This window comes from Cupressus sempervirens, chromosome 11, assembly GCF_028749045.1.
Source record: "Cupressus sempervirens isolate cs-2001-9-10 chromosome 11, ASM2874904v1, whole genome shotgun sequence".
NCBI classification, from domain to species: Eukaryota; Viridiplantae; Streptophyta; class Pinopsida; order Cupressales; family Cupressaceae; genus Cupressus; species Cupressus sempervirens.
In genome coordinates, this window is record NC_143128.1 from 522,217,018 (window position 1) to 522,236,620 (window position 19,603).

Here is a 19,603-nt window from a genome sequence, read left to right on the forward strand (position 1 = left end):
TTGTTGTTGTAGGCTTTGTTACGTAATGGGTGCTATTTTGGTCTCATGTATTGGCTGCTATATGATGTTATTGGTCACTTTTTTTTGTTGTAATGTTATATTTGTAATCTTGTGGAATCTTTAGTTGCCCATTCTTACAATTGCACTATTCTATCTTATATTCTTTCAATACATGAAGAAATAGATTATATGTAAAATATAAAGAAATAAACATAAAAAGAAAAGAATAATAAGACCAAAAATATACTTTTTCTCCTCTAAACATTCTGAATATTTAGATTTAGATGTAACCAAAGCCACCATGTAGATTTCAATTCAACCCATATACGTACATCATTTAGTGAGAAAAGAAAGGGTGTTTTGTATCATTCAATTTGGTCCGAAAGCTACGTCACAAGAAGTACAGATAGTTGCAGAGCTACCGTAGAGATATAGCACCCAAAAACCGAGCCCCACCATATCGCATCCCGTGTGTAAAAGTGTGTATGGCATAAAACACAAGCATACAACCAATAATCACATGACATCATTAGTTTTGATGATTCACCAGTGTCACCATCACCGCAACCATTTAGAATTAGTAATCCATCCATGTATCTATATTCAATTGCAGTCTCGCTTGAATTCCGCCCCCAAATCCCATCATAACAAACAACTACTTCTTCCCCCACAAGCAATCCAAATTCTCAAATTCCAAAGCATTCGCCAAAACATGTCGTCACATTGACTCTTTTCTTATTATGGCTCCTTCGCACTCAAGCAACTAATGGGTCTTCAGGCCTCCATTTTACATCATGAAAATACCCCTTCTCTGTAATTCAGGCCAACCAATTTTCGCCTATTTTGTAAACAAATATTGTTTTCACTTTTTCGAGTGTCTATGTTATTGTCCCACTAAAAAATGACAGAGGTGCTTCCTTCAAAACACTACTCGCACTCGCCTGAGTATTCCTCTTCCAACTCCTCCAACTCTCAGCCCCCTTCAGATGACGATGAGACAGCGGTGAATACCACTTCGCCTCTTATCTCACATGACCGTAGGCTTAGGACAGCAGAGGAAGAGTTAGAGCAACACGACAAGGAAGAAGATCAGAACAGAGCTCAGCTGTCTGTACTTGCCCTTCTCTTGGCTGCCTTCAGAAAGTCCTTGGTTACCTGCAGAGCTGATAGGGAAGATTCTTCTTCCTGTTCGATGGAGATCAGTTGGCCTACAAATGTCAGGCATGTTGCTCATGTCACCTTTGATCGTTACAATGGCTTTCTCGGGTTGCCTGTGGAGTTTGAGCTTGAGGTTCCCAGAAGAGTTCCTAGTGCCAGGTATGAATGTTGTGGGTTCCAAAATTGTTTTTTTATTTTCTTCTTTTGATATTGATTTGTTTGGAAGATGGAAAATCCTGGAATGGAGTGGATTGTCTAGGGTCGAAGACTCTGAGCTATTTGTTAACTAAGTTAATTGCTTTGCCCTGCTTTTGCAACGAAACTGCTTTTGGATGCCTCCCAAACAGAAATAAACTTGATGGCTGCCAGATATAATTGCAAAGTAATAGCGTCCACAATCTAATTTCAATTATACTGGCATGTCCAATTATGACATGCCTTTGGTAAACGAGTAAAATGGAAATACACTTTAGTGTGAGTTGAATTGTATTTGAACTACAGTTCAAGAGGTTATGGTGTGACAGTAGTGGGGGAGGTTCAAATCTGCTGACAGTAATGAGTTTGCCCGTAATTTCCGAAGAAACGTGGAAAGGATGACGTGCAACAATTATGGAGCACATTTGAGAGTCACCGATGTTTGCAAAACTGAAGAATGTGGTTCAGGCACACTGCAATTGTGTTACAATCTGTCCTATAACCTCATCCGAGGTTTACAAGCTAAAAAGGAAAGATTTTTGGGAGATCCAACTAGACCCGATGCATCCATGGACAAAATACAAAAAATACACCATGTTTCCAGTGTTGAATGATTTTCGATCCACCATAAGAGGAGAGCTTGATGTGTGTCCCACCTGTATTGATTTAGTGTTTCCATTTAGGATGATTTATTGCTGCTGAAATCCCGTCCCATTCTTTGATCTGAATCCTCAAAAGACTTGAACTTAATTGGGTCATTGTACGCTTGTTTAGTAGCTTACATTTTACCTTCTGCAGAGAGCTTTTTGCTGTGTTATAAAGATTTTGGTAGATTTTGTAAAGAAATTTGCTTTTTTAGTCCTATTGAGAAGGGGAAAATCACCTTGTCCGTAAAATGAAGTTGGGTAGGCCAGGATTCAGTGAACGTCCTAAACCTATGCTGGAATCCTGCTTAAACTTGAAGAATCAAGAGCCCGACTTAACAAGGGAAATAATGTCTGATCCATGAATTTTCTTTTAGCAGATGACTTTTAGTAGCTTAGTGGCTTTCTGATGACTTAGGTTTACACTGATTAGAGTACGTGAATATTAGGTGTGGTGATCTTGTTTCATTGTTGTGTGAGAAATATTTTAGCCAATGCAATCATACGTGGAGTAGCAAGGCAAGAAATCCTGGCATGGTAGGTTTGTGTCATCTTATTGCTTTTTGATTGTCACAACTTCGTTTCCATCTTCTGGTTTTGATTGGAACATAAATCTTCTCTGGATCATTGATAACCTACTCTACTGGGTTATTACTCCAAGAGGCATTTTCTTTTTGTCATTTTGTGAACGGTAAAGTATAATTTATGCACAGAACATTTGCAGGTGAGTTATTGTCTCTCAAATTTGAGCTTTGCCTAGTTAAAAATTGGCCGAGGTATATTCACTTTATGTCCTCAAAATTGAGCTATCTTATTCAGCTGAGGCATATAAAATTTATTTCCTCAAAATTGGTCTGTCTAGTGAAGATTTGGTTGAGGCTTATTCACTTTACATTTGATGGATGGACTTGATTCTGTCAAGTTATTTTGGATTATTGACTAAAATAAATATGTAATAAGACATGCAGGCAAGAGCCTATACCACAATGGTAACTTGTGAGCCTCTTACGAGGAAGGTCATGGGTTCGAGTCTCTACTCGAGCTTAACACATACTAGTAATTAATCTCAATTAATAATAAAAATTAATCTAGGCTTTAGCCCATTATTGATCGATTTTTTTTTTGTAATAAGACATGTAATTTCCTTCCATCATATTAGGATCAGACTATAAATTTTAACTAAATTAGAATATGAAGTGATACTTTTAATTAAACTCCATGTGCCAAAGGTGTAATTAAGCATATTTTGTGAATTTTTAAAAGGCTATGGATGTAAATGCAAGGAAGAAATATATTTCATTTTACAACTATGTTGAGTATAGATAGTCCATAAGAAAACATTGTTAAGATGTTCCCTTCATGATTGAACTGTTGTTGTCATGTAACTAGGCAACATCTGAACTTTGAGTGGTATGCAAAATATCAATGGTGACACAGCACACAAACTCTACAAAAGGATGAGGAAATATTTATGATTTATCGAGATGCCAAGAGAGTAGAAACAAATGTTTCTTCAACAAATAAGGTGGAGATAACCCTTTTACATGGAGGACATGGAAGACAAATTTGGAATAGTAAAATCAAATCTTCCTATGCTTAGGTGTACACTCAGTTATTAGCAATTCACATGGCATGTATGATCATGGTGAGTTGATGTGGAGTGAAAAATTGAATGAGAAAAAGAGTCAAAATTCACATGGCATGCATGATCATGGGGAGCTGATGTGCAGTGATAAATTGAAAGAGAAAAGGAGTCAAGGACAATCTCCCAAAAGACGTGGGATAAGAAGGCAAATTTGGTATGAGTATGGGGAGGGAACAATAGTTGAACATAAGCTGGTAAAAGTGGATGGCATAAACAGTGACATATGAAGGATCAAAATGAATTGAGACAAGGTGAATATGAAAGATTATCCTAAGGGATGGGGTGGCGAGAAAGGAAAAGCAATACAGTAAAGGTCAAAGTAGCATTATCAGCCAGGGTGAGCTGATGAAAATTGTGAGTGAGGGGGATCGGTGACTTGTTGGCAAGGGCATATTGTCCATTTTTGCACCCTCATTATGATAGAAGCAATTCACTGTGGGATTCCATGAAAATTGTGGATGGATTTTTCCTAGTTGGAGGTGGTGCCTCCCATAAGGCATGACTATATTACATCCATCAACAAATGGCTTTCAAAAAAATAAAGACTAGTCATTTGATGGGTCTCAATGCAGGCACTTAAATTACTCAAAAGACAGACATCACCCAATTATAATTACATCTAATAGGTTTTGGTGCATTAATTGAAGTCACTCGATTCAATGGCATCACCCAATGAAGTGTAAGGGTGACAAAGTTCAAGATATAGGTCACCATCAGTGTGAACAACAAAGGTCAAGGAAGCAGGGGAAAATAATGAATTGCCATGATGATATCCTTGAAAGGAGGAAGATATTCTAAATTTGAATTCATATCCTTCTAGAGTGCACATTAGAAGTCATCAGTGAGAGCTTAGATTGAAGACAGTAATAAATGAGACAGGCTGCTTCACTATAATTGTTAACAACACTTGATGTTTACATCTTGTCTACAAAAGCTAAGACCTAATGCCAAGCATAACAAGAAGGGGAGCTTGTTTAGGTTTTTTGAGTCAAAGGGGGATGAGATAAACAGATTTTTGAGATCTATTAGGAGTCATAGATAGGCTTTGGTCAGCTCACCTTGGAGGGAGGTTATCATGTCTTCAGAAGGACAATTTTTTCAGATTTCAAAGCTTGCCAGTCCTTGTCAGTAGATGGCTTTAATGTCTGAAGTTCCATGCAAGAAACCTTACCTTCTTTTAAGGAATTGGTTGGTCTTCGGAAGCCACAAAGTTGAAGGCTGTTCTTTAACTTTCCTGCCTTTTCCTATTCAAATTTTGTTTGAATAACCAGATCAGCAAGAGCTCATGAGCCCTTTTGCCCTTAACTACCTGCACCCACAGATTGTATTTTATGACTTGTTTCTGCATCTATTGTTGGCAAGCTGTCGCTAAGTTTTTATTTATGCTCCGATGTCGAATGAGAATCTCAAATGCATGTTTATGATTTCTGTAACAATCCCTAGAAGGTGATGAATTCCATCTGCTGGTATTTCTTTGCAGTTTCCAAAGTTTGGCAATTCTTGCAGTTGAAGCTGAACTTTTGCATTTAAGATCTGCAGAAGTGTTTTCTTTTTACCTTTAACTGGTTCTGGGATATGATGATAAATCCCAAGACTTTGCCCACTTCCTGTACAAGTTGGACATCTGTCCAGGAAGAAGCTTATTACAGATGTGAGATGTCTCGCTTTTCAGAACCAGAGAGGTTTTCCAAGGCAGAGGGCTATCCAATCGGAGTGGTCTGTTTGTTCTAGGAACTGCCAATACCAAAATCCATCATATCCTTGTTGTGCCTGTGATCTCTCAGGGGCAATCACACAAGGGATTCTTTTCAATAGAAGTGTACTGGGAAAAAAATATGATTTTTTTTTACAGTATACCTTTCAGAACTTAAGAGGCTGAATTCAGAGGTTTTTGAGGAATAATCTTTTGAATTGTATTTGCATCTAAGTATGTTAGTAGTAGTAATTAACAAAGTAATGTTAAATAAGCCTTTTTGAATAAGTAAAAATTTGTTAATAGTTATTTTTGTGAGAATACTTTCCCATGAGGAGGTTGCTCCGGTGGTTGGATTATGAGGCCATGTGAAGTCCCCATTGTAATCAAATTTAAATCAACTATTGAAATCCTGACTGAATAATAATACCATTTTTCCTCTGTGCTGAAATCATGTAAATTTATTTATGGTATCAGAGTGGACAATATATCTGTGTCTGCAAAACAGGGAACCCATGATTAGAAGAAAGCCATGGAAATGTGAGAAATTGTGGAAGATTCGAGAACCTCAAATGTCATAATTTAAAAAACCATCTAGCCATGCCCACATCAACTTTTGGCCCTTTTAATGGTTTATATTCAAAGGTTTGTATCATCCCTTTTCTGGCTGCAGCTTTATTTTATTAAATTATTAGTGATTTTATAGGTAAGCATAGTATGTAGCAGCTGAGTTCAATGCTTTTGATAAAATATTAAAAAGAAACTAAAAAATAATAAATTAAAAAAGAGGGAGGGTTTTTATCATTGAAATCCTCAAGCGTGATGATATGCTTTTTCCGTTTCCAATATTTCTTCTAGTGCCAACAATATAGAAACTTCTAATTATTTTCTGCAGTTATGTTTGTTGGAAGAGGAGATATATTTTGCAATGAAGATGACTTTATCCATGGAAGAAAAATGATGACAAAAGAAGGAATTTTTTCCTGTATATGTGAAGCAAAAGACAACTGCATTTTACATGCAAAAATGGAACTCATGTGGGAACTAGTTGTGCCAAAAGGGCTTTTGGGAATGTTTTGTTAATTTATTGTAAATTTTATACTGACTTATGCAAATCAATATCTTTACTTATTCAAATCAATATCTTTAAAAATTAAATTTTTGAAAATCATATAAAGGTTGGTGCATGATATAGTTGGAGGTTCTTTAAGATATGGTGTAGTTCAGCTCTTGCATAACTCTCTTTATTCATGCTATATATGTTGAGTTTTATAGCATCGTTTCTGCAAATGTAATAACACTATCTATTTATTTCTGTGTCTTCCAAATGCAGATTTGAACGTCATATAAATATGAGAAGAGCATGAAGAGACATATCTCTATATGGTAAATCATAAGTTAATCATCATTAGACAATATATTAACAATAATATATATAAACTTTTTTTTTTTGATCGGTAAATGGCCAAGGCCTTGATAATTTTTATTAATAAAAAATTATTTACAATAACGTACCATCGTTCAAACGGGCATTGATAGGAAAGAACGGGGAAGAAAACCTCTAGTCTAACCCGGGACCATAGTCCTTTATTATTACACTATAAAAGGGGCATACCCCAGTCAGATTATCAACAATGCCTGTTATTACAATAGAATGATTTTATTGCAAATGAAAAATAATTCTAATTACAGCTGAGACCTCCTCGAGGATTATTCCATCCACCTCTCTTTGCATCCTTCTATTGAAGATAAATATGTTCACTCTGCTTGGCTATCTTGTCAAACAAACCGATTAGTAATAATATTGCAATCGTCTCTAGAACCTGAAATCTACGTTGAACCAAATAAATTATTATTCATACCTTTTAAATTAACATTACCGATTTGCCAATATGGTTGTAATCCCTTCTTTCTTAACTAAAAACTTATCAATAAGATTGTTAGAATTTAAACACTTTCAGATAATTATATTTAAATTCTGATTGTGAAAACACTGACCTGAGGCTTACCTAATTTACTATACTTTATTTTAATACTAGGATTGTGATGGAGAAAACACTATCCTAATTTATACCTAATATACTAGGAAATATAATATTAAGATCTAAATTCAGACCCTAACCTGATCAAAACTGAAACTGAATTCCAGTTATCTCAAATGAAACTCATTTAATACTCGATCTGCCTTACCAAATCAGCTAACCTCTTGATCCAAACAAAAGGATGTCAATAGTAAACCTAAGCTAGACGAATTAAACATCATTACTAGCAGAAATCTTAAAAATGCCTCCTCTGCCCAACGTGCCATACTCGAATTATTAGAAAGATGAAATAAAATGAAATTGAGATCCAAACCCTCGGATCTTTCAAATTAGGGATTCAAATACAGTGAGCCCTGCTGAATAAAATTGATAATCCAATCTAAAACTAGATAGCTTGGAGAAGAAACTCTAATTTGCAAGAAAAAACACAGAGAACCATTTCTATAATGACTAAAACATATATGCAATTCTTAATACATTTAAGATCCTGATAACCATAAACATAGAGAGCCATTTCTATAATGATTAAAACATATATGCAATTCTTAATACATTTAAGATCTTGTTAACCATTTTGCAGCATTAGACCCATCAAAGAGAGAAATATTTGTGTTATTATTATAAACTATTCATACTGAGCATAAGTATACATTGATCCACGACTATTGACTATATACCACTGTCAACCTTTAAACCATTATCATTGAACCAAAACCCCAAGATAAGTATTTGAGACCTATCTCTAGTAGTAAGATTAAAGGACCCAGAACACGAAACTACTACCAAAATGTAACAGGTAACTATAAACATACGAACATCACATAGGCCCATAAAAGGGCACATCATGAAATTACCATACTAGAAAACATAGCCCTAATACTAATATCAGCCTATTCAACTTCCTAGGATCAAAAGAAAACTCCCCAACCCCACACCAGAGGGCTACTTACTTTCGATAAACCATAATGACTTCAGAGATGTCATTTTGATTCTCCAAATGAAAGTTGGGTGGGAATTCAAAATCAAACTTTGCCCTACTGGTTTTCTCCATATTTGGAGTGCAAAAGTTTAGGGCTTCTAGATTATTGAAGATCACCCTAGGTTGAATGTATGCCTTGAACACATTAAGGTAATTGGTTAGCCATGCTCTGTTCTCCTCCTCTACGATTCCTCTCCACCGGAGGAGGAATTGAGTACTGGCCTCCATCTTGGGCCATTCCCGATAAAAAGCTAAATTTTCATGGATTACAAGTGAGGGTCGACGAAAAGCTACCTCTAGATCTGGAGACGCCGGAGGGAGATCCATATACTTCTCTAGAAGAGGAATACGTAGCTTGTCATCTATGCTTCTAACGGCTTGTTTGAGACCCTTTCTCCAAGTTGGGTCGAAGATGTTGCAGTAGAGTCTGATAATGAGCCATAGGTCCACCCTAGCTCTTGCCATACAACCTATAAAGGTGCCTATAACATCACTATTCGTCCTCTAAGTATATTTATAGTCGGAAACCCCTTCTCCAATGGCTCTACTTATAGCAATCCTTGTCATGTCATCTACTGGTTTAAGGATTTTGTTCCATCTCTCTGGTTTGACGTTACCCCGGAATGCCATTGTTTGATTTTCCGAAGTGTGAAATACACTGATGTTGGTATCCATCTCCAAGGAAAGAATATGCCCAATGATATAGAGAGATAGTGACAGCCAGAGAATAAAAGGCAATATCAGGCGAAGGACCTAGAAGCACTATCTGCCATGACGTCATAAAATGATGACACCAACTAGAGTCGAAGCACAGGTGGGATTTGAAAAAGGAATGATGAAAAAACCAGAGGAATTAAATGCCACACTCATTAAAAGGAAAAACATAAGCAAAATAGAAGTGACGCCAGCCAGCTAAATGATACGAAAACGACAAGGGGGAAATAAAAAAATAAATAAAAAAAATGATAAAACTTATTAATAATAAAAAGGACAAAACAAGAGAAAGAGGAGACCACTACAAGGATAATAAAAGATTCGGTTTTAACTAATTTGAAAATAAGTTTAGGAAGAGAATTACCCCAAACTATAAAATTAATTATATAAAAGGCCTAAGTATTAAATAATAACAAAGATAGAAGTATTTAAGATACGTCTTTGATAACCAAGGAGTTAACACCATTAGCTCCTTTGTATGCTAAATAATCTGCCTTCTGATTACCCTCTCGGAAAATGTGACATATCTGGGTTTTTGCAAACCAATTTAAAAGTCCAAGAACTTCTTCTAGCTTAGAGTTAAGGACCCAGTTGGGAGTTGCACATTTCCTAATTGCATTTAAGATGATTTGCGAGTCACCCTCAATGATGATTCTTGATAGACCTAACTTATGACAAAGTTGCAGCCCTTTATCTAGGGTTTCTAATTCTACCAGATTGTTGGAAGTTGGCTGAATGGACATGGCTTTTTTAGCGATCCATTTGCTTGTATCATCATTGATGATACAACCAATACTTGTCGTTCTCGGGTTGCCTCTAGTTGCGCCGTCAAAATTAAGTTTAGCTCATCCTTTCGGGGGGGGGGCGACCATTTGCATCTTTCCCTAGCCTCCTTGCTTTTATTAAAATAGACAAGAGGAGGATTAATCAAGTTTATCCAATTCTTTTTCATTTGTCCATCCCAAATAGAGAAGGAGCCTTCTTCTTTCATGGAGTTTCTGAGATGGGAGTTAGCTCTTTCAACTATGCTAGCTTCAATTTTTAATATCAACTCTTCTGGTTTCAATTCTGAGTCACGGAAAATACGTTTGTTCCTTTCTTTCGAAACTTCCCATACCAGGATGGAAGGACTGATGTTCTAGAGTTTATTATAAATTCCCTTAACCTGATTAGTAGGCCACCTTTTGAGGAGATCAAAAAGTGAATTTGGCAAAGGCGTAGACCACCTTAACATATGTCTGAGCCATTCCCAACATACTTGGGTAAATGGACAACTATATGATAGGTGATCCGCATCCTCGCTGTTTTGTTTACATAACACACACCTCGAAGGACCTTGAAAGCCTATTTTACTAAATCTGTCCGTTGTCAAGATTCTATTTTGGAATGCTAGCCACAAAAAAAATCCCGCGTTTGATAGACAGGTAGAGTCCCAACAAAGATTAAGTGGAATTTCCACTTTATCCCATTTTTGTGTGTATCAAAGCTTTGTATCCATTTTTCATGCTATATTTCCCGTCATTTGATGCTGCCCAGATAAGTTCGTCGTTTCTCTCGAGTTGCTTGACTTTCCTATCTAGCATTAACTCTTCATAAGACTCTTTAGTAGCTAGATCCACTTCCACACCCTCCAAAGTTTTCCAAATCCATCTAGATATACCTTCCGAAGTAATCTTTATCTTGTAGTTATTGACTTTATTTCCCCATGGATTGACTAATTTTTCTTTAAGATCCTTAGGGATGGAACTAGACTCTATTGGAGGATGACCATCCCAAGAATCCTCCCAATATGGGGCCTCCTCACCCTTTACCTACATCCCAGGTTAGATACTTACTAACAAGGTGACAATACTTTATCATAAAATTCCAACTCTCTGACCCTCTAGGAAGGGTCTTCATTCTGAAAATCGATAGAGGATCGTCCACATTAAGATACTTATTGTACAAAATCTTCGCCCACTTGTGTTCTCTTTCCTTAAAGAAACACCATATTAATTTAGCACCTAAAGCTTCATTTTGCCATTGTAAATTCTTAATCCCTAGCCTACCCATGTCCTTAGGTTTACAGATGTTCTCCCATTTTATAAGAGCCAATTTTTTATCTTCCTCGCAATCATTCCAAAGAAAATTCTTGAGTTTGGCCTCGAGTTTGAGGAGAAGTCGCTTGGATAGAGGAAGACAAGAAAGAGGGAAGTTGGAATGACGGATAAAATAGATCTAATCTTGATACTCTTTCCAGCCTTTGAAAGCCATTTATCTTTCCAACTACCTAACCTAGCGTCCACTTTCTCCAAAGTGTTGTCCCAACCCTTACTTGACGTCAATCCTTTCTCTAGAGCAATGCCCAAATACTCATAAGGAAATAGACCTTTTTTGTATCCCAAGATATTATATATCTGATTTTCTACTGCAAGTTTTGTGTTTATAAAATAAATCTCAAATTTAAGTTCATTTACCTTCTATCCAGAGGCCTCCATATAAGATTCTATGATGGATTTAAAGCCAAGCGCCTCTTTAACTGCACTTTTGCCTGGTAGAATAGTATCATCTGCATATTGTTGATGCGTGATGTTGGGCATATTCCTTGTGACAGTGATGCTTGAAATCTTCTGATTATTGTAGGCTTCAGTAATAGCTCTCCCAAATGCCTCAGCCATAATAATATAGAGAGAAGGAGATAACGGATCTCCCTGTCTAATACTTCTAGATGTTTCAAAAAACCTTCTGGTGTCTTGTTAATAAGTATTGAAATTTTGGGAGAAGATATAAATTTAAAAATGAGGTTAATCCATTGATGAGAAAAATCGAAAGTTTCAAGAACCTTACAAAGGAACCACCAATCAACCATGTCATAGGCTTTTTGAATGTCTAGTTTCATGAACATGCATGCCTCTTTGTTCTTGCAAGCCAAATGAATTGTTTCTTGGATGGTAAGAATGCCATCAAGAATGGATCTGCTCGGAACAAATCCTGTCTGTTCCTCAAATATTATTTTTGGTAGGATACCCTTTAATCTATTTGCTAGAATTTTAGGAAAAAAATTTGTAAATTGTATTATATAGAGCAATAGGTTTGAAGTCCCCGGGAATTTCAGGCTCCATCTTTTTGAGAATCAAAGTAAGAAAGGAATAGTTGATTTCCAATAACAGGGCTTCACCGTCTCTAGAGGCTTCAATAGCTTTCCAAAGGTCAAGACCAATAATATCCCAGCATTTTTGGAAAAAAAAGGCTTGGAAACCATCTAAGCCAAGGGATTTATCAGGATTCATATTAAAGACTACCTATCTAACCTCTTCCAAAGCAATAGGTTGATTTAGAACCTTATTATCTTCGGTTGTTATAATTTTAGGGATAACTTTGAGTAACTTAGCTTGAGCTTCTTTGTTTGACCCTTTATAATTGTTTAAAATTTTCTGGAAATGCTCCACAAAGACTTCCACGATTTCACTTGGTTTATTAGTCAAGATACTCAAGTGGTTTTTAATACTGGATATTTTGCTCTTAGTTCTGTTATATAAGGTGGAATTATGGAAGAATTTTGTATTCCGATCCCCTTCATGTAACCATCTCTCTCTTGATTTTTGTCTCCAAAACATTTCCTCTTTGGATAATATATCCTCTTGTTTATGAGTAATTCTTTTTCTAACAAATAGCTGTCATTATTCATACCTTTCCTAATTACTTCTAAGTTTAAATCCTTTAGTCTCTCTTCTATATCTATTTTTTTTAATAAAATGTTATTGAAGTGTTCTTTATTCCACCGGAGAATCCGCTCCTTAAGCATCTTCATTTTAGAAACGAAAATAAACATCTTGAAACCTTCAAAATTATCTTCAGCCCACCATACTTTAATATTATTGATAAAGTTGAAGTTTAGAAACCACATTTTTTCACATTTAAATGGATTCCTAGCAGGTTTATGAGGTTCCAGAAATTCAAATCTAACTGTGTAATGATCAGATCCAACAATCGGCAGAATGGAGGATTGAATATTCAAATTGTTAACATCCAAATCACCTTTAATGAAAAACCTATCTAATTTTCCAGCAATGTAAACAAAATCCTTCCTCCTATTATTCCATGTGAAGTTCCCATTTATGAGTGGGATGTCAATCAAGTTATGACCGCCACACCATTCTTTAAAATCTTTGGATGATTGGGAGATTTGTTGAGTTCCACTTGCTTTTTCAATTAAATTTAGAATAGTATTAACATCTCCTTCTACTAAGAACATACTATCCTTAAAATTGTTCATAAAAATGCTGATTTCTGCCCAAACTGCTTTTTTCCCCAAATTACTTATTGGATCATAAACATTAATTAGAATAAACTTTAGGTTTGATTTCAGACTCTGAACACTACCACTGATCCAATTATTATTAATGTTTAAAATATCTAAGAAAACCTTCCTAGGGTTCCAAAGTAGACCTAAACCCCTTGAAGCACCTACTGACTCTAGAAGGATGGAGCTCCATAGACCTAGCATTTTATCTAATTTAATTCCTTCTAGCTTATTTAATTTTGTTTCCTGTAATAAAATGATTTCAGAATTGAATAATTTAAGGTTTTGTTTTAGTAGCCTTTTTTTGCTAGGGGCATTTAAACCGTAGCATTCCATGTAGTAATCTTCTTAATTCTTTGGGAAGGCACTTCCCCTTCCTGATGTTGAGTAACTGATCTATCTTTTGTTGTTCCTTGTTGAGACCATCCGCTTCCCTAAGTTCCTTCAAAGATCTCCTTCCTCTTTTACCTTTCACTTTGCCGCATTTAGGTGAGTTTAGACCTTCTTGGTTCATCTGAATCCTAAGTGGCTCCAAGTTTTTTTCCGCATTTTGAGCAGCAGACATCTTATTACAAACTTTCCCTTCTGCCTCCTCATTTTCCAGTTCTCTTAAGATATGATTTATTAGACTTGAATGATTTTCTATCTCTTGATCTGAACCTTTTTTTGCTGTCCTTATCCACAGTTTTATCCCTTTTCTTTATCAATATTCCATTTCCTCTTATCTGGGATTGACTCTTATCATTATCCTTAGCCTCAATCTTCAATAGATCTCTTATTAAATCTTCACATGTATAGTTGTCTCCTCCTAATTTGATTATTCTCTGAATTAATTCTTCTTTCTGAGCATCAGCGCTATTGTCAACATTCTCCAAACTAAACACTTGAATTAATTCCTCAATTAATAGATCAAGACTATCTTCTTCTGATTTAGATGTGCTCAAGATCTCTAGTTCTGGTTCAAATATATTGTCCTCATTTAAGAAATCCTAAAGTTTTTTTGAAAGAGATTTTCCTGTACTCTTTGCACTAGTGTTCTTTTCCTTTTGATTACTGATTGGGGTAAAAGGTGAGCTAACTGAAGCTGATGGGGTCTGCCAAAATTTGCATAACCTGTTGGAAACCTCTTTGAAAGGTGTTATACTCTTGTCCTCTGTTGCATGTACCTGACATTGTTCAGTTTTAGTCTCTTCCATTAGGGTTTTGTGTACCCCTTCATCTTCTGTATTAAACTCGAATAACAATGAATTCTCTATGTCCTCTACCTTGCCCTTTCCATTGTCCAATACTACCTTTGTTTGCTGTGTTGCTAAGATAACTCTGTCTTTGTCATCTTCACATGAAAGAATTTCATTTTTATCCATAGTATCTCTTCTTTGAGTTATCTATAGATCCTGATCCTTAGTAACAATGGGGCTATCCTTATCCTTTTCTGTTTCTTTAGATGTCAACTGCCCATCAAAATGTTGTGAATTTATATTCCAACTGGTTTCCATGCCTTTACCTTTTTCTGCTGTCTCACTCTGTCTTTTATTGCCCTTTGATACTCCATGCTTTTCTTTAGATCTCTGTTTTGCTATTGGGTTATCATCTTGTGTCAATCCTGGGCTTTCCTTATGATTAGCCACCATGATTGAGTTAAGCTTTATTCTACTTGCTGATGTATCCCCCTTCCTTCTATTGTCTATCTTTTCTGTGTAAGTAGGTTTTGTATGAATCTCAATCTTCCCTTGAGAAGATGTAGGAGTCTTATGTTTTGGAATCCTTTGGCATATTCTCTTTTTCCTGATTCTCATCATTGGGAACTTCTTGTTGAAGTCTGAAGTAAGTGGCATTGTCTTAAATCCGATCTTTCTGTTGTCATCTAGTCTTATAATTTCTAATATTTTACCCTCATATATATGTAGTTTTAAATCATATGTTGCTCTTTTTGTAATCACTTTCCTTTGCATCTGTACCGGTTGATTGATCTTGGTTTTGATGAGCATTTTCACATTATTACAATACTGAAAGGATGCATCAATACCTATTAGTTCTCCCATAGCAGTTCCTAATGACCTAAGGATCTCTATTTGGAGCAACTCTGGGAGTAGCGCTTGTATACTAAACCAAGTTGGTAACATAATATCTAACACTTCTTCTCTAAAATTTGGATGCCATTCTATAAATTCAATAGCATAACCTTTGAAAAAGCACTTAGACACAAAAATAAAATCTTTTTTAACATATTCATCCATACAATGCAAATAAAGAATTCTATCTGAGAAGTGAGAAATACTTACCTGCACTTCGCATTTTTCCTCTAGCCAGTTAGAAAGATGAAGTAAATCTTTCTTGGGGCCATTCCAAACTACGAAGACTCCAACCTTTTGATAGTCAAGCCATATATCTTCGATTTCTTCGTTGGTGATAAAGATGGAATTATCTTCAGGTAATCATGGAGTTTGAGGACCGGGATACCTACTAGGTTTGGAGTGAGCAAGAGAATTCTCAACCACAAGTCTACGATGAGGGGGAATGTAAGAACTAGAAGCGCTAGCAGAGGATGGGTGCGTAAATCCTATCCTATTGGAATGGATCAGATTTAAAGACTCAAACCTAACTAACCCTATTGGTTTTTGGCGATCTCGTAGCGGTTGGGACGGGCATATTTAGTAAGGTTAAAAACCCTAATCTGGTTGTCTAGATTATCTATAGTAAAGATCGGCAGAGGTCTAAAGATACCTGTCACGCCTGAAAAAATGAGGGGAGATTCGACCATGGAACTCTTAATTTTAAGCATATCGACTATCTGCCTACTTGAATCCTCTTGTTGGATAATTTCTCCATGATGGCTAGGATGACCATGGTTTTCCTTCTCAAATTTCTCCGGAATGGGGAATTTGTTTGCAGTCTTAACCGCATAATCTGATCTTGCTGAATCTTTAATGACTTGGGGACTTTGTGATCTGGCTTGGTCCTTCGAGTTGGCTCTGGAATTACTATCTATCCATTGATGCGACCTAGGGTTTATAATCTTATTTCTACAATTGATCGAATGCTCTGCTATTTTCGCTTTTCTACAAAAGTTCGCCATTTTTCTTTTATTTTAACAATAATATATATAAATTTAATTATATATATTTATATATATAAGTAGATATAGGAGAGTTTGTCTAATTGATGATTAACCAATCACCATAAAAGGATTATCTCTACGTCCATTCAGTCCGACTAAAGCTACAACATTGAATGGACATAGCGATAATCCTTCTATGATCATTGGTTAATCATCAATTAGACAAACTCTCCTATATCTACTTATAAGTAGATATAAGTAGATATAGGAGAGTTTGTCTAATTGATGGTTACATATAAGTAGATATAGGAGAGTTTGTCTAATTAATGATTAACCAATGACCATAGAAGGATTATCTTTAGGTCCATTCAATCCGACTAAAGCTACAATTTTAACACTCCCTCTTAGCTAGGGAGGATTGTTATAGAACACATTATGCTCTCAAGCATATAGAGAGATATCATTTCAATATGATATTCTTGAAATGCCATATTTAAGGATATCATCATATATCCATCAACTTAGATATTATCAAGGTTAGTAGGAGACTGGGGTACTTGGAGACCTTGGAGATTGGTACTGGTACTGGTATGACTAATTTTAAAAAATAGGAGACGGGGATACTTGGAGACATTAATTGTTGTTTAATATAATTAAATAACTTCTAGAAAATATCATAACATAGAACTTTGAAAACAAGAATAGTGGTATTATAACATTTAGATACACAAAAATCAAAAGTCATTATGTTGAAGGGTGAAAGAGTTCAAAACTCAATGTATATTTTATATTAGATGCCAAAGGATATGAGATGTGTGACTATGACAAATTTTGTATTGTTCTTCTGAAACTGGAGAAGGTTCGTATGGATTTGTCCCTGTAAGATACTTGAGAAGGTTGGAGATACCCAGTGGCTTCCATTATTTCCAATGATTGAGTTGATGTTACGCAAATATCTCTTATTACCATTTATGTGATCTCTTTAAATGAGGAGTTGTTAGTAGATCATAACACCACAAGAAAAGGAAATAATTATACATCATTGACTAGTCTTTCTAGAGGCAGTTAAGCAAATTGATTGGAAAGCTATAATGGCTATCATTATAATTACTAACATATAAGTAATAACGAATTTTTAAGGGGTGATGATAGAGAATAAGATTTAGGAAGTTTTATGATGCCTTATGCTCAATATTTTTGGTGGGAGACATTAATTGTTGATTGGGGGACTTCGGAGATGGCAACCAAAACCTCGTGCATCGAAACATTTTTGGGGACGTCTCCGGTACTGGGGGTCTCCGAGACGTGTCTCTTTGGGTGTAGGAGACGGGTCTCCTGGTAACCATGGATATTATCTTACGATATCATCCGAAGTATGACTCAACAAGAAATATCAGTCACACTTATATTCTCTTGGTATGTACACTGGCATCATGTTCTTGATGCCTATCAAAACAATATGTTATATCCTAGAAGGATATGAGTTATCTGATTTCCGACATACTCCGGGACAGCAACTAAATGTATTCTATGAGAGAAAAGTAATCAAAATGTCATGTTCTCCATCAGGACAAGTATCATGATCTCCGTCACTCTAGGACAACTTAATATAGTCTATTGTAATACGTTCTTTATAATGATCTCCTACCAATTTCGAGACAACAACTTAATGTAGTCTCCATCATGATAACAGGTCGAGCCATTGTTAAGATCGTCACTTTACAATAGTGACCTCACAATACAAACATCGATGAAAGATCATCACCTCTCACGATGTTTTCCAATGGAGTCTTGTAGTAACTCACATCATATCTATCATGAACCAAGTCAAAGGGTGGATCCATCATACCTGCTCCTAGAGGGTGGAACAAGGGTTTTTTCCTTAAACTTCTCTCTCATAGAGAAGAATGTATTACAAGGAATTTTACCTCGAACTTCTCCCTCTCAATCTGTAGACTTTTTCGGTCCAAGGTTGCTTTTGATGGAATGTTATACTCAGTCTAAATCTGATATCAACCTTCTGACCTTCTCGTACAAGGTTGCCTCTGAAGAAGTGACAAACTCCCTCTTTATATATAAGGATACTCATAGTCTCAACCATCAAAGATATTTGCTTCAAGAGCCTCACTTTATCCAACTTGATCATTAAATGACTAATGAATTCTAGATCACAAGCTTCATTGGAGATACTGTCATAAGATTGAGTCTGCAGAATATTTGGTAGCATGTATAAAGTACCAACCTTATTTTCCTGCAAGAACTTCCTCAAACATAAAGGAAAAGATCAAGGCAGATAACTCTTATAGTACATATGGAAATAAAATTAAGAGAGAGTACAATGAGTGGATAAATGTAATACTTAAGGTTAATGAATACTTATTTGTGCATCCTTGATACACGTTGCTTTAATGAAGGCCCATATGCATCAAATCAAAGAATTGTTCAGACTTGAAACTTTAATGATGTCACTTCCTTGACATCTCTTTTAAGGATGGTTGAAGTGGGAATGAATCATTGGTTATAATTTCCCCGACAATGTGAAATTCCCACTTATTTCATTATCAAGAGAGAATACTTATCTTACTCTTTTGGAGAGAAATCTCATCAACTCCTTGTAGATATAATTTTCTCCTTTCTTCTTTCTGAGTAATGGTCTTCTTTCAAGTTCCAGTTTGGTCCTTTCAACAAATGAATGCCAAAACATTTATTAAGTTTACCAATAGCAGAAATATGTCTTGTCATTTGTCTAAACCCATCCACGGAATGCCAGTATCTTGACTAAGAATCTTGTGCCACAAGAATGAGTCTACAACTCATACTCTGAGCTTCATTCATTAAACAGAGGCTAATAGATGGTTCAAATGGATTCCCAAAAGCTTCATCAACTGTTCACAACAACTCCAATTTTCTGTGTTCATGCAAAGTTATGTGTTCAATCTTCTGAATAGAGTTGATAATATCAAATTCCTTCTTAGAATAACATTAGCTTTCTGATAATATTGATGACTTCAATTATTATGTCCATAATAGTCTAGATGTCTAGAATACAAAGATTTTAATTCATAGAGTGATGGGATTGAAATTCATATTAGAATTTTTATCACCATATTGAAATTGAAATTAATCTTCTACAATCCTCAACTTTCTAAGGAAGATTAGAGGTGGGGGTGGCTGTTACTTTTATATTTTTATT

General features: G+C 35.6%; 1 protein-coding gene across 1 annotated transcript in view; it reads left to right on the forward strand.

The window, feature by feature from the left end:
• Positions 1–459: 459 nt before the first annotated feature.
• The window catches only part of LOC149530655 (rho GTPase-activating protein 1-like), a 98,106-nt gene continuing 78,962 nt past the window's right edge, over positions 460–19,603 (forward strand). Inside the window, exon 1 of the mRNA XM_089808509.1 lies at positions 460–1,317. Coding sequence (XP_089664635.1) covers positions 902–1,317 — 416 coding nt within the window. The 5' untranslated portion in view covers positions 460–901. The remainder of the gene's footprint in view (positions 1,318–19,603) is intronic.